This window comes from Cyprinodon variegatus, unplaced genomic scaffold (assembly GCF_000732505.1).
Source record: "Cyprinodon variegatus isolate N-32 unplaced genomic scaffold, C_variegatus-1.0 Scaffold571, whole genome shotgun sequence".
NCBI lineage: Eukaryota > Metazoa > Chordata > Actinopteri > Cyprinodontiformes > Cyprinodontidae > Cyprinodon > Cyprinodon variegatus.
The window spans coordinates 491,955-511,966 of record NW_015151024.1 but is presented as its reverse complement, the minus strand read 5'-3'; the positions used below and the strand labels follow the sequence as shown (position 1 = coordinate 511,966).

The following is a 20,012-nucleotide window of genomic DNA, read 5'->3' as shown; positions in this document are numbered from 1 at the left end:
TGTGTAAATTTGTTTCATTGTAGTTTAAAGTAGTGGTTTTCAAAGGCGGGGCTTAGCGTAATTGCTAATGGGGCATGTTGGAAATGGACTGGATAAATGACCAATTTTGAGAGGTATTTTAGAAAATATGAATTGAGGGTAATGTTGAAATCTACTAGACGTAAAGCTATGACACTTTAAAAGTGGATGTTTTCTAATAAAAGGAAGATGGCCGTTTATTTTATTGATTAACGATTTATTGCAGTTGACTCTTTTATTTTCAACTGTCAAATCTGGGTCAGATGGGGTGTAAGAACTTTTTCAAATCAGAGTGGCCCACCAAGAGCAGTTTGGAAACCTCTGGTTTTTATGGGTAGTAAGTCAGTACTTACTAGGTTCTTTTCGTTTGTCCTGTTAGGGGTAGTCAGAAGGATTGCCACCTGGCCTTGCCGTACTACAGGATGTCCGGTCTGTCGGTCACTGAAGTCATATCCCGGAATCGCCCACTTCAAGGCAGCCCTCACTCCTATGGACCTGGTTTTCTGTTTTACCTAAAACATTACCTGTTAGAGGAAATGGACCAGAATCTCAGTCAGGTAAAACCCCCCTTTGCAACATATCAAGCTTTCGTATAAAGAGCACATGAGTTCATCTGCATCATAGATATTTTTTCAGCTCAGAAAAAGAAGCTGAAATCAACTCTTATTGAATTGTTTCATTCCTTTGTCCTATCAGGAAGATGCAGATGATGTCATTCGAATACTCAGCAAGTCGGAGCCCTCGATACTCGTCAGTGTGTGTGCTAGTCCCTGCATGGTGAACCTTGACCCCGCTGCAACGCTGCAGACCTTGAGACGTTTGGAGGACACCATGGGTGTGTCTGTGCCTCTGACAATCAGCATGGCAGCCATGGCACTGCGTCTGGGCGCCGTGGCACAGTACACAGAGCTGATGGAGAGACATGCTGAGGTGAAGATGATGCAGTCGCTTACAAATGCTAACGGCTCCATATTTTTTCATTCTAGTTATTACATTCTGGGTAAAACACCAAATTACTCATGTAACATGAACACTATTTACAAATGGATGTGTTGTATGTTTTGTGTGACAGTATTCTGCTCTGTATGCATTAAACGATGTGGGCTCCACTCAGATGCTGCTGGTGTATGGGTTCATTGAGGAGCCAAGGTTGCTGCTGCATGGCGGCGGAGGAGCCAAACATAACCAGGTCTGTCCCACAGCGTTGGCCCGACAGCTGGCAGACTCCCAGCCTGGACTGCTTGTGGCTGCCATGGTTGCCTTATATGAGAACAGTAAGGTCCAGCTGGAACAGGCGGATCAAGTTTTTAAGGTCTGCTTCTCTGCTGCTTATTATCAATCTGAATGGTGTAGCACTACACTGACTTTAATGAGGTTTCTGAAACTGGTGGCAAGAATTTTTTTATGTTTATATGTGTGCAGGAGCTGGGATATGAAAACACCTTACAGGTGGACTTTTGGGAGGCGATGCTGATGGCCTCTTCCCAGGATCCCGTCATTCAGGAGCTTCTGTTCAGACTGGCTTCAGTTTACATCGACCGACTGACAGCCAATGAATCCCTAACAAAACACAAGTCCCTGAAAAGTGCAGATGACCTGGTACAGTTCCACTTTCATCTTTAGTCCATAGATTTTCTTCCTGACGACCCCGTTTCGCTACATGATTTCAGGTTCTCACGTTTCCTAACTTCTTGTTTCAGATCAATTCATGCTCTCATTACGGGGCTCTCTACCCATGGCTCAGTGTCCTGGACCCAGCTCAAACTTTCAGCTACCACCACAGGGAAGCGCTTCACAAACTGCAGGTATATCTAAATATGCAATTTCTCTGATGCTAAAATTCCAATAATACCTTATGTCTTCTAAAAAAATATTTCTTAACAGGTATGTTTATTTCTATCGTAGAAGCATTAGCTTTGGTCTCACAATCCTTCCCAAACATTGTTATTTTAGGGAGAAGGTTGCCCACGAGATGTCTTTAATCCTTTTTGTACTTTGCTACATTTATCATATTTAGGTAGGGACATGGAGGAGTACAAGTATCTCGGGGTCTTGTTCACGAGTGAGGGACGGATGGAGTGTAAGATCGATGGACAGATCGGTGTGATGTTTTTCAAAAGTCCATTTTCCTCCCCTGCATTTTTTATCGTCCAACAAACAATGTTACACTACAGTACATAGACAATCATAGGGCACTGGGACCAAGCTGAAAACCACAGCTCAAGCTGAAGCCCGCTTCCCTGAGTTTAGATCGCCCACAATGTCCTGATTTGACATCCATCTTTTCCTGTGTGATTGGCTGTCACCGCTGTCAAGCTCACTATATAAACATCTGATGCCCCACTGAATCTGGTCTCTGGAAGGTCTTGTAGAAAAAAATGGCTCTGCAAAAGAAGTAGGTTAGTGAGGGAGTCTGCTACTGTAAATTGGGCATTTTCCTTCCCTTGGGTCACGTGATCTAGAAGGGTTGTAATATCATATCCGTCTTAATTTACACAAATCTTTGTATTGGTGCCAAATCTACATGGGTTGTTGCATCCCAAATTGAGCAATTGTTCATGTCATGCACCCATATATTTTGTCAGGAGGGGAATAGCAGAGATGGAAGAGAAAATGGAGGAAACAAATACAGAAGTACAACTAAAAAACACACTGAACTTATATATGGTAGATATATAACAAAATACTTCTGAGATCAACATTTCATTCTTTGCCCATAGTGACATTTTGTGTTCAAAAGTTAAGTGAAAGGAAAAAGTTCAAAGGAAACAAGGATAAAGGCAGTCTCTGAAAGGATTGTAAAGCAAAGCTCTGTTGCTGCAAAACCGTTGCTGTACTCTGAGCTTCAAGCACCACACCCTGATGCATCCAGGATATGGGCTACAAGTGTTCCCTCTTAGTTTGTGTTATTCTGTTGTAGTTATGACTCCTCATTGCTCCAAATACCTCCTTTAGGAAGAGTTCTTCATGTAATTTCTAGATAATTTGGTCATTGATTATTGAATTAAATTATAAAAAAATAAAATACCATCTCTGCCATTTTCTTAACTTAACTTGAAATACATCTGTTTACATACAGAAAGGATATCCACCTAATGGCTAAGAATAAAGGCCATACAGTAGCATTTTCGGCCAATTAAGCATTGAATATTTTTAGCTTTTGATATTTGTAATTCTTTGAATTGCGTTTTGTTTCCTTCTTCCAATGATTTTAGTCTAATGGACCCTGTTGTTCTGCCTGCAGTCCCTGCTATGTGGTCCGTCTCTCTCTGTCGGAACCGTTGCGCCTCTGTTGGAGAGTCTGTCTGAGGAAACCCTGTGGGCCTTCAGCCTGCACCTCCTCTGTGACACCAGAAGAGGTCACTACAACAGCAGCATCGAGCAGTTATTGGACCGGTGTCCACAGGCCATTATAGCCTACGCCAACCACCAGTTACAAGATAAACACATGGTTGGTTTTGAGTGCGGCATGACTATGTTCCCATGTCACTTATTTATTAACTTATATTTTCACCATCTGATTAAGTTTTCTGTTCTTTATAGTCTCTCTGGTGGAAGAAGCTTCTCCCTGAGCTGTGCGAGCGAACAAGGGCAGCTGCTGATAACAGCATCCTGCTCGGGGCTCTCAAAGGTGAATTTTCTTTTTTTTTAGATGTTCAAACCCTACATGAATATCTGATATTATGAGCTTTTTTGGTAATTTACGGGTAAGAATGACACAAAATCGTCAGATGAATGTAATAATGCTGGTTTTCATACCAACAGAGACCCTGGTTGTGGTTGCAATGGAGACAAGCCCCGCAGAGTTCCTGGAGCTTATACCAGACGACGGCACAGCGTCGTATTTCCTGCCTCACCTGTTGACGTGCAGCCAAAGACACCTGCTGACCTAAAATACGAAGAGTCAAATGAGCAAAAGGACAGAAGATTTTCAGGACTTAAAATCTGAAGGGGAGCAGTTTGAGCTTCTGTGTTTTAGGCACAGGTCCATAAACAGATCAGCAGATGTTCTGCCTGCTGTGTCTGTATGTTTCTGGGAAGCATGGGTGGTTCAAGACAGGTGCCAACAGGGGCCAGTGCCCCTGTAGATCATGTCCTGGCTCCTGTTATGGCCCCTGCACTGGAGGCATAATGCTCAGAGAAATTCTGATAATGATATGTACTAGAACAGACATGGTTACTGATAGGTTATTTCGATTTATACATTTTTTTTCCCTTACAAATTCTGTTTCACTAGTCTAAAAACAATAAGGTGATAGCTCCAGTGGTATTGAGATAGGATCCCAGTTTTCATCTGCTAAATGGTTTTGTCAAAACAAATTTAAACAATACTCTAATTCTTACAGCTGAATTTATCAGTTTTTCTTGAATTATAATTCAGATTGTATAGAAAACGGTAATTTTTAACTTACATGAAGTCAAAATGTGTAAAATTCCTAAATTATAAATGTATATTGACCTAATAAGATATCTAATCTAATTGAATAGAAATTTCACTTCATGCAGCTGTCTTAATATATTTGAATCCGTCACCCTGTTTTTTATTTCATGCTTTTCTGTGAAAACACGCTGGCCCCCTTCTAGCACCTTGTTACATTTGGTCTAGAACCGCCACTACTTGATAGCCTTAGACAATCTGCTATTCTAGGATTTAAAACAATCAGACATTTGACTTTTCATCAAAGTGTATTTATTTCCTTCTGCATATGTTTAAAAAAATAAGATAAAATTATGGAGCTTTTGACTGATTTTACCGACTTCAGTCTGTAAAATCAGACATGTTATTACTTGGATTCAAGTCAGATGTTTCTTCCTGCTTCCTTCTTTTTTTCTCACAGTTGATTAAAAAATGCTTTGGTGTTGAAACGGCAACATTGAACATAAGGACTGATTTAGATTTGTTTTGCTCTGGCATTTAATGAGAATAAATGTATTCTTACTACATTTTTATATAGGTTGCCTTTCCTTTTTCTTTAATGGTTCTAACAGTGTCTGACCCCCATATCTTTCTGGATAAACTACTTTATTTAGGTTTTATTATAAAGATTCATAGGAATGACTTGTGAAATTGTGTGTTTCGGGTTTCTTGATGAGGGCACTGATAATCCTGGTGTGGCGAATCAAACCAAAATATCTAACAGGATGTCAGGAGCTTTCTAATCTCAATTTAACTGGATTGTAAAAAGATACTGAAAGGAGTAAGATTTTAATAGATGTTTATTGTTGGATATGTTATTTAATGATATACATAAATCAGGAACCAGCCACCGTAAGCTAATTGTGCCCTTGTTTTGTTTTTTAAACAGTTTTTTTTAACCATGTTCTCAGCATCTCATTGGAAAACTTTATTTATTTCAGAAACTTTCACCATCACTTATAGCCAATTAAACCCTAGAATTCCGTCTCTGTAATATAAAACCCAATCTAAGTGTAAATAGTGCATCAGTGTTGGGCGGCATGGAGGCGACCAGAGAGGAGCTCCGCCAATGGTACAGGTGGCATTAATACTGCATTTAACTTTTTTGTCATTTTGCATGCACTCTGTGCATGCAAATAAAGTTTTGCTGCATAGATCTCACAACAGTTGTATTGATATTGCAATAGGAGTAGATAAACATTAGCAATACGCAGTGTAGCAGTGTCTGTATTGGGATTATTTTGCAGAATTCAAACTATGTAAAGCACATTGAATCATCAGCAACAAACACATGATTTTCCAAATAATTGGTGACTGTGGAAACCTCCCTCTGAACTGCCAGGAACTTTGATTCTGTGCCTCCTGGCTCTTCCTGCAGACTCTGGGGCCTTGATTTCCAAATTAAAAGCAAAAGTTTGTCTAAAAAAATGGAACAAAATGACCGGTTGAATTCTTTTGCTTTAAGGTCCTTTAAGGTGAATCTGAGTTTTATTGTGTGTCTGGTTCAAGACTGGCTGAACACGGGGAATCTGAGTGTTATAAATGTGAAGCTCTGACTCCAGTTGATCCCCTTTAAATATAGATATGTATGTATGTATACCTTTTTTTTCTTTCTTTTTTTTTTAACAAGATATTTGTACTCAGCTTTCCAATAATGTATTTGAATACAATGTACCAAGTGGATAATTATCTTCTAAATATGCCCTGTTTGGCTTTTTCTTTTTTTGTGGAGGTTACTTTCAATCTTTGACATGATTTTATTAAGCTTATCATGGCCTTAACAAATTTTCTGTATACAAGAAAAGAAGATAAAAGGTCTTTTTTGGTCCAGTTAATATAGAAATCCCAGGGAAGTAGTTTAGGTAAGTGATTGAAATGACTCATCTTTAGCTCTCCTCTGTCTGGAAGGGGGTTCATTATCTAGCAACCCCTACTTGTGTTGTTTTCGTCAAACTAATGTAATCTTGTCGGGTGTATTGATTCAGGGGTCTGAGTTGCTGAAGGGGCAGACAGATGACATTCTGTTGCTGTTACGTGTGACTTTGAGTAAACAAATTTTTTTAAAAACTAATAGTTGTAAAAACTTAATGACATGCTTGAAGATCAAAGCATGAAAGTCATAATTTATTTGATTTAAAATGAAAAGAAAAATATTTTTTGAATAAAATATCAAAATAATAACAAAGATACAAAAAAAGGTTTTGATTGGTTATTCTTTGAAGCACAACTGTGGTGTCAAAGTAGGTATCATGTGCATTATGTTCTATGTGTACTTGTTAAATACACTTTTCTTATCTTAAAGGTTAAATCAAATTATCTGAAAACGGAAATTGATTTTTCCTAATCAATGAAAAAGTTCTTAAGGTTTTTCAGTTCTGGAGATACCACTGAACCAATGAACAGCTTCAAGAAGTCAACAGAACCAATCAGAAACAGGAGTAAAGATCCAAGCCAACCAGACCTTTAAACTGTGATAGAGCTCAGCTTGAGTTGATGAGGACTCATCTGTTCAGGTGTTTGAAAGGGGGACAACTTTAGTTCTGTAAAATCAGGGAGGCCTCTTCTCTGGGGCTAAAACTTGAAGAGTAAATAGGAAACCTGCAAGGAATGAGCAGGTTAACTGCAGAGAAAACCTCTGATGAGATAGACCTGTGAAGTGCTAGAAGTTGTTTTGATCGGAACAAGATGAGGCTGTGTGACAGAAGGCCTGCGTATCTGGTAATCACAGAGAACATTGAGATGAGGCTCTTCTCTTCAGAAGAAGTATGTGAGATGGTGACCACACAGGAAAAAAAGGAGGAAAACGCCTTTGAACAGGTATGCTCTTCAAGATGCTCAGTTAATATAAAGAAAACCTGATCCCAGTTATCATCCATGAGTTCTTATTTCCTAAATCAAACTTTAGCAAGCAACATTTTAAAAGACTATTTGAAATAAAACACTGTTTCAAATATCAAATACAGAAAATACTTCTTACTTTCCGATAAATGTTTGCAATATGTGACTGGATCGTTGATCAAATGTTGCTGATTAAACAACACATTATCAGCTGATGAGCACAAAGCTTGTTTATCAGGTTAGGCTGAAATTTTTTAGCCAAAGACAGTCACATGGTGGGATCAATTTGCACGCATCACAAATTAGCAAACATGATTTTCCTCATACTTTGTGACCATAGCTGTGAAGAAATATGTGCTGACATTTTTGTTCTTGAAATCAGTCTTGACATTTCATCATGACCGATTTCTGCCGCCACATTTATTTCTATTATCAAAATGATTGAAAATATCAGTTCTGGGAGAATAAGCTTCAGGTTGTTGTACATATATGACCATACTGGTTCTTTTTTTATTTTAATTTCATTTCCTCTAAATAAAATATTTTTATACTTAACTGATTGAAACCAAAGTGAAATCCTTAGTTTGTGCTCACAATCTTGGCCTATAAAGATGATTCTGATTCCATCAGTTTAAACAGACCATGTCTTGGTAACATTGCAGCTTTTCCACATTCTTTGCATTTCCAGATGATTGATTAGAGCTCTGTGAGAAAAGTGTATAACCTAACTCTCTTTTAAAGTTCTCTAAAGCGCTCTCTCTTACCTGTTTGCAGTGTTCCTTAGTCTCCATGCATAATTAAATGACTGAAATTTTTCTGTTTTTTGGAGATTTGCTTTGCCAGAAACATATTTCAATTAATTTGTTGCAATGGTTTAGGAATAGTGCAGAAATAATGCAGCCTCATCTTGTATATAAACAACCAAAACTTCCAAAAACCTAACTCTTAAAGTAAAATAAAAAATGTTTTATCAAAAGAAAAAAAAAAAGAGTAAGAACTGTAATTACGTTGTGTGTTGCACATTTTAAAATAAAAATGTTCTACATTGACCATATTGATAATAAAAAAAATCCCTAATAATCATTTAATTTTCCATCATCTAATTTCTGTCCTTTTTTACTCAAATATTTGAATCTCTCTCTGTCTGCATAGACATTCTGAACTGAACTTCTTGAAATCTTAATGAATTTACAGCAATTTTGAAAAGTGAAGTCGAATCTATGTCTGAGGAGACTCTTGGGTTTCAAAGTGCAGTGAATTAATCTGAATTTTATCTCTTGCACTTTACGATTGATCAGAGGCTACTGTTTCCTAAATCAAAGTAAAATCTTTCCGTTGAAGTCAAGACAACTTTATACAATCTTTTAAAATGAAGGAGTTTTGGGCTTGCAGTGTTTATATAATCAAAACAACGCTAACATGCATGGTTACTACGTTGCATTCGGTAATTTTGAATAATCTTTTATGAATTCAGTAAGTGCACATAAAGACAGGGCATAATTCCTATAAAACCCAAACCATTTTCTCTCAATGGAGATGATTCAGTAAAGATTGCTTAGGGAAAGTACAACACTTTGTTTTTTTTTTGTTTGTTTTTTTATGTCCCATAAATTGGAGAGCAGTGCTAAACATGTAAAAGGATTCTGCTTTTAAAAATTATGAGCCTTAACATTTGTTTAATGCGATTAAACATCTTGTGACCCATTTCCCCCTCTAAAACTCAGAGGTACAGGTACTTGGAGCATCCTTTGGCCCCATACCCAGAGGAGGATGAAAATCTGCTTGATGAGATAAAACCAAAGCAGCAGCAAAAAAATAAAACTAAACCCTCTGTCTGTGAAGAGACCCTCTGTTGCTCGCATATTTTTGATTTGGTAGAAGACGCAGACATTGAGATGGAGGTAAGTTATTGTTGCCCTTCATACTTTTCACAAATTCATTTAGAGAGTCTTCCAGGATCAATGCATAACAGGGATATTTTAAGATATGCAATCAAATGTTGTTCATGTTGGCAGTTGTTTAAATACTTTTTTTCAAAATCTCCTTCTCTTTCCTGTTCCTGCAGTCTTTTCCCCCCATCAGACTTTCCGATATCGAGCTGGTGGAGATGAAATCCAGTGATTCTGCCTCTGACACCCCGGTGGGTCTTTTCAGGTTTTGTTACATTCTTATGTACAAACTGCTACATATAATTTTACCCACAGCACAGAAAGATTTTGATAAAGCAAACGATACAACTATTTTGTCATTGTTTTCACTGGATTATTAATTTTGACCCTCACTGTGTAAAAGTGTCACCACCTCAGATATGATGTGTGTTTTAAACTGGCTGCATCAGGCTTAGTCAATATTATTTTTCTTCTAAAAATAGACCATAAGTTCAGCAGATAGTAAAGGTGGTGAGGTTCGGAAGGCTGGAAATGTGAATGTGGCAACCAGTCTGTGCGGACACTTCATAAAACCAATACAATCTACATTTTTCTACATCACAAAATCATAATTCATCACAAACATGTTTTTTTTTTTTTTTTACCCATTGTTTTTCCCTTATTGTGCAGTAAATCTTTATTTTCATTTTCTGTAAAGATATCCTTTTTTTAATCATGCACAAATGCTCAAAACATGTACATTAAATGCACTTAAGTGACTTTATAAATCTTTATTTTTGTCTTTCAGATAAAGTTTTGTAGCATTTAATCCATACCAATCTCTGTATACAGTATAAAAATATTCTACATGAGTATTGTTTTTCACTGGTGTTCATTCTCTATTCAAAGATTATACTTTTCCTCTGGGATGATTTTATTATTATAATTTTTTTCACAGATTTGTAGTTTATGTATTGCAAAACTACAATTTGGTTCTGTGGTTTGTTTCAGTCGTCCCCAAACAAAGCTCGTCATGTTAAATGGAAGAAACTGAATCCACAAAAGATCCGCCATGTGGTAAAAGATGTCATCTGTCTACCAAGAGAACACTACATGGCACAGTTGGAGGGGTAAGGCAACTGAGAGGCAGTTTAAAACCATTTCATTGAATCAGACTTTTGTCTGAACAATGTTTTAGACTTGAAGCCCGGATGGATTTTCTGGAATCATATTTTTCCTTGGCCTGCTTGTGAGATAAAATGTCTATAAGTGTGCTTTTTCTCTGCCTTAATAGGGGTGATTATTTAGAACCCTGAGTAGTTTCCTCCCTAGTTTAGATATGAAGGAAAAGTTTTCACTGTTCAAGGTTCTCACATCCTGTTACTGGTATGGATGGGAAACAATTATCTGAAATGTTTATCTGAGCAAATTTATGTCCTTTGATGAACTAAAGTGTCTGTGTGGTGTGGAGTCTCTTTATATGCAGGGGTGGGTTGCTGAACACCTCAGAATCACACTCAGAGCTGTATTCAGCTGTCTTGTGTCGTTCTCCTCTGCAGAATAAAATAAAACCTTTTCTTCCTTGAATATCAACTCCCAGTGCTCATTTTTACTCCACGATACTCATATTCCTCACTGGCACCAATTCAGTCTATTTATTACTTTTTCATGTCTGTGACATATCAACTTAAGTGTTACTTTCACAGAAAAACACTGGTACTGATATATTTATTCAACCTTTGATTGAGGAAGTTTTTATCTTTCCGTAGATTAATAACTCCACAAGAATCTGCTCTGGCAGACATGGGATTGACTGCTCGCATCACGGTGGACTCCACCTGGTCAGCTGATCAAATGGAGGGTCGCCTTGCTTTGCTTTTTCACCGGCATTTTGTAAGGAATACGGGACAAATGTTTTCCTTCACATATCTACAGGTTTGTGTTCATCCGCTCTGCACTGAGTCACAGATTAAAGATGTCCTCCCTTTCAAGCCTAAACCTTTCTGTACTTTCCAGAAGCTGCAGGGCTCCAGGATGCTCTTTGTCCCTGAAACCCCTGCAGAGGGCTGGACTGGAGAGCAAGTACTTAGGATCAGTGAACATGGTGCTTTGTATATATTTAGTCACTACAACTATAAACAGGTGAAATACAGCATACTTTCCTTTTAAGCCTGATCTCCATGCGGCTATGTTGACAGAAGATTTTTGTCTTATATCATACATTCAGCCAGTATAAGAGAACATCTCAGTGAATCAGAATGAGGATTCCAATAAAGCTTATTTCATTTTCTGGAGTAAAAAGTACCTTTTTAAAAACTGAAATCACCAGCTGCCTTTTTAAAAAGCCAAAATACCTGAAATAAATGTATATTGGCCTAAATTAATATTTGAATCCTAAATTTCATTTTTAAATTTACTCAAATTGGAAAATTATTGTAAGTTAAAAGTCAATCACCTAACCTAAACATTTTGGAAGCTTTGTAACCCATTAGTCAAGATGAAACCATAAGAGCAGCAACCTGTTTTGGGTGTACCACATCATTTTTTTTTTTCCTAAATTTGCTTGGAAAATAAACAAAACTTTAAGAATTTAGTTTAAGACATCAGTTATCAATGCAATCTTTTCTTGGAAGGCATTCTAACCAATTTAAATAAAAAACATTTGGAACATTTGTAATTGACTGATATTTCTGTTTTATTGAAGGAACTGTTTTAGTAAGCTGATCTAAGACTATTTGTTGTAAACTGGCTCTGTATGAATGCAATGAGGGGAAACATATTTTTTCTGGAAAAAAAAAAAGAATATTCTCTCATTAAATAGTTCAACTATAACATTTTCTTTATGGCAACAGGCACAGTCTGAAAGTTCACAAAATAAATCAGCTGTGTTAAACAGGTAAGAAAGCATTTTATGTAAAGAGCAATTTCAAACCAACACATATACCAAGAGTCTAACACTGAGATTTTTTTCTGATGCCAGCAAAGGGAGTCATAGTCCACTGGTAGGACAGAACCAGCCTCATGTCTGCAGGGCTCCGGAGAAGGTTACATTTTACATTTAACCTTAAATTTTATCAGCTGATTGAAGTAATAGCTATGATCAACCACTGCCTTTCTGCCTTTCCAGTAAAGTTTTGTGTTTTATGTGCAGCTCACACTCAACCTGGACACCATCCTGAGATTGTTCAGGCTAGAATCCATCAATGGAAAGACAGAAACATACATCAAGGTATGCAGGGAGGATGTCCTTTCCACTGCTCTGAAGGAGGTGAGGAAACCAGGATTCTGCTTCAGGTCCAGACCTGTTATTACCTTCAGCCAAGAGGAGATGAAAACCTACGAGGAAGCTTCTACAGAGTTCTTCAGGTTTGGACTGATCTCATTATACAGAGAACCACCAGTTTTGACTGCTAACTAGTACATATGTAGAACTGAAAAAAGTTTTTTAACCTTTAATATCTTTTGGATTAAAACTTTGATTTCTTGCCTTCAGGCTTTTAGCAATTTAATTGTATTTATTTATTTATAGGGTAGAATAATTAAACTTTATTACTATTATTTTTTTTTATCAACTACCAAACCCGTTTAAAGGAAGCCACATCTAAATAATGTTAGTGTAGTTTGAAACGGAATCACTCAAAAGCAAGCTATTAACTTTGCCTTAGTTGCCATATGATGGTTTGGAAGTGTTTAAAAAAACAAAACAATAAACAGTTATTGGAGGGCAATGTCAGTAATGGCTAGCTTTTACATAGGAAAATCAAAACTGTACAAAGTCTAAACAAGCTGGTGTTTTCGAGTTAAATGGGTAAATTGCGACATTCTTACCATCCAGCTGGTTACAAGTTGGATGGAGTTCACTAAACTATCAAGTTGTTTGTCTGTATCTTCATTTTCCCTCTTATACAGGTTAACTCTCCTGGAGCTGCAGCGCAGCTGTGTTTTTGAGGGACGTCCGGAGCGTTTGTTTTTGACCTATGACCTCACAGCACTTGACGACAGGATGTATTATGAAGCGGGTGTTCTTATTGGCTGGTCATTGGCTCATGGAGGACCTGGGCCATCCTGTCTACATCCTGCACTCTACCAGGTAGGGATTATAAAAAACTGAAACTATACACAAAATTCAATGGATTATGGATATCCAGTTTAAACTAGTAGTTTTTTTTATGGACAAATTTTAAAACTGTTCAGACCATTGGTTTTGAAAGGTCTCTCCAGGTCTCTGCTCTAGCACACCTGAATCTAATGACTACATTCCCTCCTCAGCAGAAACAAATGGTTTTAGTGGCCGGTTAAGATCTGGTGTGTGGAGGGAGGAAAATGCTTAAAACAACAGTGGTTCTGAAGGACAGTTTTTAAACCCCTGGTTTGAAAGGCATCAACTTATTGTACTTTTATCAAAATTAAAAGTACATAAATTGCACTTATTAGTCAATTACCCATGTTTAAAACTGTGCATACTGTTGAACATTTAGCACTTTATTAAGAAATGTTTGCATAATGAATTTGAATTGCCCAGAGTGAATCTGCATACATATTTAAAATCCAATGTGTTGTTTTGAAAGTAATCTACCATACCATACAAAATCCCTCACTGCACAGTGCATTATGTTAGCAGTAAAGGAATACATGGACTGTTGTAACCAAGTGGCTGCTGCAGAATACAAACTGGAGACCCCCAGGTCAAAATGGCCTCCCAATGTGGTGGAGAATTAGAGAGCTGAGATCATGTGGGTCTTCCAGATACCATCCATCCATTTTCTTCTGCTTATCCGGGGCCGGGTTGCAGGAGGCAGCAGTCTAGGCAAAAATGCCCAGACTTCCCGATATACACACACACACATCCTCCAGCTGCTTTGGGGGAACCCCGAGGTGACACTAAGACAGCTAGGACACATAGTCTCTCCAGCATGTCCTGGGTCTTTCATGAGTCCTCCTCCCAATGGGACCATGCCAGGAACACCTCCCGAGGGAGGTGACCAAGGAGCATTTGAAACAGATGCCACCTTCTCTGGCTCCTTTTGACGTGGAATGCCAACGACTCTACTCAGAGTTCCTCCCAGGTAACTTAGCTCCTCACTCGATCTTGAAGGGTGCTCCCAGCCACCCTGCGAAGGAAACTAATTTCGGCCGCCTGTATTCGCGAACATGTCCTTTCGGTCATTACCCAGATCTCATGACCATAGGTGAGGGTGGGAACGTAGATTGATCAGTAAATCGAGAGCTTTGTCCCCCGACTTGGCTCCCTCTTCACCATGACAGTTCTATACAGTGACCTCATCACTGCCGATGCTGCACTGATCCGTCTATCAATCTCAAGTTTCCCCCGTCCCTCACTCGTGTAAAAGACCCCAAGATATCTGAACTCCTCCAATTTAGACCAGGACTCTCCACCGACCTGAATAGGGGATTCCACCTTTCTCAGGTGGAGAACCATGGCTTCAGATTGGGAGGTGCTGATCCTCCTCTAGATACAGTCAAAAAGGTTGCGGCCAACCAACTGGACATTGTGATCACTGATAAGTAGTGGAGGACAGCCATACTGATCGCTGTGGTCATCCGTAATAATAGAAACATCATGAAAAAGAACATGAGAAATCTGAGAAACACCAAGGGCAGAAGGGGCTCCAACAGATACCTGGACATCTCAGCCCAGAAGAGCAAAGTCCAAGGAACAGCTAACATATTGCAAAGACCCTTCAAGCTCCAGGCTTGTACTGTACAGGATAGCTATTCCCTGGTATAGATGGTGATAAATGCAGAGGTGCTTGATTACCAGAGGCATTAGTTTACCTGAAACTTTTTATGCATCTATGTTATACAAACCTTAGTTTTGCTGGCTATCATTTGACATTAGGTGAATCTCTGTTCAATTACTCTTTCTTTTTCTTTTTTTTTTCTCAAAGGTCCAGGATGTGTAGCACAAAAAACTGGATTCTAGAACTGAAAGTGGAATTTGTCAGACTGAATTTTTAATGCAATAAAATGCATTTTAAAAGCAAACTGGTTAACATTCAAATTATCACAGTTTTAAGCCAGTTTTACATTATAAAATAAAGTCTGAATTTGGTGAATTTCACTTTACATTTAATTTAGAGTTTTGCACATATAGGTTCACCATGTTTTATTTAAAATCAGTTTTTGATACTTCACAATTTAAAGTTTATGTCCATATTTTTAGCCATTCCTCAGTGAATTTACATTTACATAGTAGATGCAACTTCCTTTTTGCTGTGTTTATCTCAAAGCAAAGGAATGCAGACTGTATCTGACCAGAAGTGCTTTAGCAGTGATTGTTTAGATAACGTACTGGTGCGATTTGGCTTATTGTCATGTTGCAAGATCCTGTTCAGCTTCGATCTTAATCTTTTACATACTGACAGACCGCTCAAGCACCCTCTTGATAAATGATAGAGTTCAACATGGATGTTATTACTGCAAGTGTACCAGGTCCGACTCCAGCAAAGCATTTCCACCTTCAGTTCTATGCTTCACACTTGGTGTATTTCTGCCATTTGTTAGAGCCAGAAAGGTCATATTTTCTAGTGTCTCAAGGAATCATTTTTGTTAGTTTATTTAACTAAAAAGTCTGGTTTCAGAAGTCCTGTTCTTTTCATTCTTTTTATTTATTATCTGAGGCCTTTCAACATACTCTTGTTTCTACAGCCTTGTTTCTAAAGGTTTCAGTGGGTCTTACCATCATTGTTCACAATTACTTTAGTAGATCAGGACAAACCAAGTCTATTTATCTAGATCCATAATCATAGAGATTCGTATAGAGCTCCTAACCTAAAAAAAAGAAAAAATCCTGCCAAGTAGTCAGAGTTTAGGAGTGAATTAAAATGTCACAGCATCAAAAATATTTGAATACAAATTATTTCCATCTTCATTATTTTGATTTGCTTATTATGTTTACTCCCAAACTAGTCATTTTATTTTTTCATCTATTAAATATTAACACATTCTCACCTGTTAACATTTTTCTGTGTTAGCCTGCTTGTATGAAGGGGTTTTAATTTATCAAAAGAACGAATATAAATAAAATTGAACTGGACAGAGAAGTGACTCTCTGCTGTCATAACTGTGGGAGGAGGGCGGTATATGGCAACATGGTTCCAATATGTAAATCAGAGCCATTTTTTCTGAGCAGGTGCATCCATGTCTTTACATACCAGTCTGGACAATTAGAAGTGTTGCGCAATTAAACAAGCCAGAAAGGAGATATATATATATATATATATATATATATATATATATATATATATATATATATATATATATAGTGCTGCAAGCAGCAGTTGTTTTCCAAATCAATTAATCTGTTAATTATTTTTTTAATGAATCAATTAATAATCGGAGTGAAGGTTCCTTAAAGAAGTTTTTTTTTTTGTTATGAAAATAAACCAGGTGACTGGTTTAACTCAAACTTTTTCTCTTGGTAGGGCATATTAATAGACAAATTTTTATCTTAAATGCAAAATGTAAAAATTTTTTTTTTTTTTTTTTTTTTTTTTACAATTTTTATATAATTACTGCTCTAAGTGGGTTGCTCCATCAGCTAAAGGCATACTTTAGAGTCTCAATACTCCAGTTAACGATTAATTGATTGCTAAATTAGTTGACGATTATTTCAATAATCAATTAATCTGTTTGTTTCAGTCCTAAAAAATATTTGTTTTTATCTTGGGCTTTCAATGGGGCAATATTCCTTCTAAATGCTGGGTGAATGTTTTAATGTCCACCAGATTTAAAACACTTCAGTCATTCTTCTCATTTTATGTGGGAATTATTGGGGTTTTTTTTTAATTTATTTTTCACCAGAATGTATGATTGTATTACATTTTGCATGAAAAATAAAAGGTCGGTATTGCATTTCTAGTTAAAAAATGTAATTCACACATTGTACTAAACATCCTGGTGTTTAATATAATGTGCTACTATGCCAAATGATCTATGTGATGCAAGTGTACCATTTTGCTGAAAATGCTTTAGAAAAGAATAACATGCATCATAAAATATGGAATATTTTCAGAAAGATTTGATATTGATGACACCACTTTTCAATCTAAAGCCTCATCGTAGAGCATTACATGTAGCAGTACAGAGTTAATAAAACATTGCTGTCATTGTTCTCTTATGTTCATTCCACAGCTGATGTGTTGCCAAAGTCCATGTTTGGAGGACTTTAACTGGAAGGACATTGTTGATCCTGAAGCACAACTCCGACTCCAAGAGGTGGAACACAGAACTCTGACTGAAACCCATTAATCTGTCCTGTACTGTGATTGGATTAATTTGATGCACATTGTCATTTTACTATATTTTATAGATTTTTTTTTTTAAACTGAAAATATAAATTCAATTCTCAGTTTGCAAATCTCATAAATTACAGTTTAATACTCGTTTTTTCTTTTTTGCATTTTGACATTTAATGCAGTGAAATGCTAATTGGATACTTCACGCTATAACTGCTATGTTTTTGTTTGTGTGTCTGGTATGCAGCCTTTTTGTCTCCATCTTGAAAGACTGATCAGACCTGCTTTTCTGCCTTAAACTAACTATATCTGAATTGTTCTTACTCCTCAATGCTCCTCCGGCAGCTGCACAGTTGCAGCGATGTGAAGCAACTCTCCCCTGGTCTGTGTGACTGGGTAACAAACTGTGGAATCCATGGAATCCATTGGGCTTGTTCTAATGAAATACCAGCCATCTATGCCCGATTGGTAAAACACTACATCTACCACAGGTGGGGCATCCCAAGTTAACATCAACAGAGAAATGTTATGTTTGTTTCTGCTGTTAGTCATGCTTTGACTATCCCCTGAATTTCAGGGTGGCCAGTATGATCTCCCAGTTTATTGAAGGGCTGAACAGCTGCGGGGAATTGTGGGATCTGGTAAAGTCACACTGGGAGACGTTTCTGCCAGTAATGACGAGTAAAGAACAAAAAGCTCTGAGCTTGGAGGAGTTCAAGCAGCTCTTCACATTTTGCTTCAGTGATCCAGACTCTGAGCTGAGAGCAGCTGAGGAGGCCACTGCAGCTCACTGGGAAACAGTCCTCACCATGGTCAGCGGTATGTGCAGAAAAAAAAAGAACAAATCGGGTTCAGTTGTGATCAAATTTAAATGAACATGTTTCCTCCTCTGTTGAGTCAGATGGCGAGGCATATTTTTCCTTTGAAGACCTCCTTCTCTTCATCACCGGAGCTGACCACTTGCCCCCTCTTGGTTTCCCCAAACTGATCTCCCTGTGTTTTTACTCACAGGTTGGTACTGAATGATCCACTTTAATTACTAGGAGTAAATAAACCTCAGTGTGCACCTGAAGATATTACTGTTCAAATTACAAGCAATCATTTTGTACACAATGCACTGTTTTTGTTCTCCTATTTTACACACTATCCACATTTTTTTCTTGTGCTGTATTTATTTTTTTTACATGTAATTTACTTCTTGAGTCCCCATAGGCCAAATACACATTGTTTTTTTGCTATGGTTCTTGCAGCCTAAGCTTATAAGAATAGCTCCATGACAGTTTTCCTTTATGCAAATGCCTTTTTTAAAATCTTATTTTATTTTTCCAAAGGATGCAGGCTCATCAGCCATGAATCTCCCACATGCTTCAGAGGAATCTTTAGAACTATTTCTGCCAAGGGGAGTTCCAGAGGCCTTAGACTTGTTGGTCCTGTTAAACAGAGCCTTGCGCAGGGCTCTGGAATTAAGACTTATCCATGAAGGTGAAACTGGATTCTCTTAAAAAACTGTGCAATGATTGTAAAAAGAACCAAACCAACATTTTATGGCATATATGTTGTTCGCAGAAAGCATCTGCTAAACATTGTATGAAAATTTTATTGCTTTAACACCTATTTCTGCAAAGTATTATGTGTTTCGTGATCATTTATTTTAAAAAGTCTTTAAATGTCTGTTAAATATGGGATGTTTGATTTTTATTGACAAAATGACAAAGTTCCCCACTGTTTTGTCTTGTTTTCTTTTTGGATTGTTTGTCTTGAATTCTAATCCGTTTTCCTAGATGAAAATTCAAGTCATGCATCTCCAAAGTACGCAAACGGTGACGTGGGATTTGTATACAAAAGCAGTTTAAATGTAATACAAATTTGAAGATGTCATCAGTTTTAAGTTTAATTTCCTTTTGTTTTTACAATCCTTCAATGTGTTTTTAATTGTATTCTTGTTACCATGTGAGTGTTTTAAAAAAAAAGTCATTAAAGTACATTTAAAGTCTGTATGGCAGTCTGTATGAATATTTTATTTTACACAAATTAAATTCACAGGACTTTGAAACGTTGGCAATGTATTGAAACAAGATGCATGTTGATGGGCAATGATTTTATTGTATTGTATTTTTCAGAGACTACCATGGTTTAAATTATATTTTGGAGTATGGATTCCACATAATTTTTAGGTATGAATTATTTTGTAATAAGTCGCACATTATAGGTTCTTTATGCCTGAGAACCCTGCTTAATGCTATTTAAAATCACTCGAATTAAATTCAAGTCTAGAATTCAGCTAGCTTAGTCGAAAAACTTTGAGCCTTTTAGTGGAGGACATGGAGTGCTTTAGATAATTGTACTGTTGCATAACCCAGGTTGTGACTTAGCCTAAGGTTACAAACTGATGGCTTGACATCAGATTTCCCCGCTGAGAAGCACAGATTGCGGTTTACCAAATTTAGAAAGTCTTCCCCGAAGGTAAACGACTTCCATTATACACGACAAAGTTGGACCCGTTTTCTGTGCTCAGTCCTGAAAACGAGGACAACTTTATCACTCCACTATGACATATCTATGAACCCAGCTTTTTCTAACTGTATGCGCTTTCTTTTAACTTTTTAACGTGAC

The 20,012-nt window shown here is 37.3% G+C and overlaps 2 protein-coding genes across 7 annotated transcripts in view; both read left to right on the top strand.

The window, feature by feature from the left end:
- The window catches only part of hps3 (Hermansky-Pudlak syndrome 3), a 56,205-nt gene extending 51,420 nt beyond the window's left edge, over positions 1-4,785 (top strand). For all 6 annotated transcript variants that reach the window (XM_015392049.1, XM_015392051.1, XM_015392050.1 and 3 more), the window contains 8 exons: positions 398-575; positions 715-948; positions 1,133-1,330; positions 1,441-1,617; positions 1,719-1,823; positions 3,263-3,469; positions 3,562-3,649; positions 3,784-4,785. In XM_015392049.1, coding sequence (XP_015247535.1) covers positions 398-575; positions 715-948; positions 1,133-1,330; positions 1,441-1,617; positions 1,719-1,823; positions 3,263-3,469; positions 3,562-3,649; positions 3,784-3,911 — 1,315 coding nt within the window. In that variant the 3' untranslated portion in view covers positions 3,912-4,785. The remainder of the gene's footprint in view (positions 1-397; positions 576-714; positions 949-1,132; positions 1,331-1,440; positions 1,618-1,718; positions 1,824-3,262; positions 3,470-3,561; positions 3,650-3,783) is intronic.
- A 2,200-nt stretch (positions 4,786-6,985) lies between these two features.
- Positions 6,986-19,217, top strand: LOC107095764. Its single transcript, XM_015392033.1, has 15 exons — positions 6,986-7,252; positions 8,998-9,174; positions 9,339-9,413; positions 10,153-10,271; positions 10,911-11,076; positions 11,158-11,283; positions 11,994-12,037; positions 12,122-12,185; positions 12,293-12,507; positions 13,051-13,231; positions 17,296-17,379; positions 17,745-17,890; positions 17,977-18,218; positions 18,301-18,410; positions 18,731-19,217. Exons 1-15 carry the CDS (start codon positions 7,121-7,123, stop codon positions 18,899-18,901), a joined length of 2,052 nt encoding a protein of 683 aa, XP_015247519.1. The 5' UTR covers positions 6,986-7,120; the 3' UTR covers positions 18,902-19,217.
- The last annotated feature ends 795 nt before the right edge of the window (positions 19,218-20,012 follow it).

Excerpts from the sequence above, each read along its gene's own strand:
- LOC107095764 (XM_015392033.1), top strand. The coding sequence starts at position 7,121 with ATGAGGCTGTGTGACAGAAGGCCTGCGTATCTGGTAATCACAGAGAAC. Across the intron at positions 11,284-11,993 it reads GTCACTACAACTATAAACAG|GCACAGTCTGAAAGTTCACA; the intron begins GTGAAATACAGC and ends TTATGGCAACAG. Across the intron at positions 17,380-17,744 it reads CACAACTCCGACTCCAAGAG|CTGCACAGTTGCAGCGATGT; the intron begins GTGGAACACAGA and ends CTCCTCCGGCAG.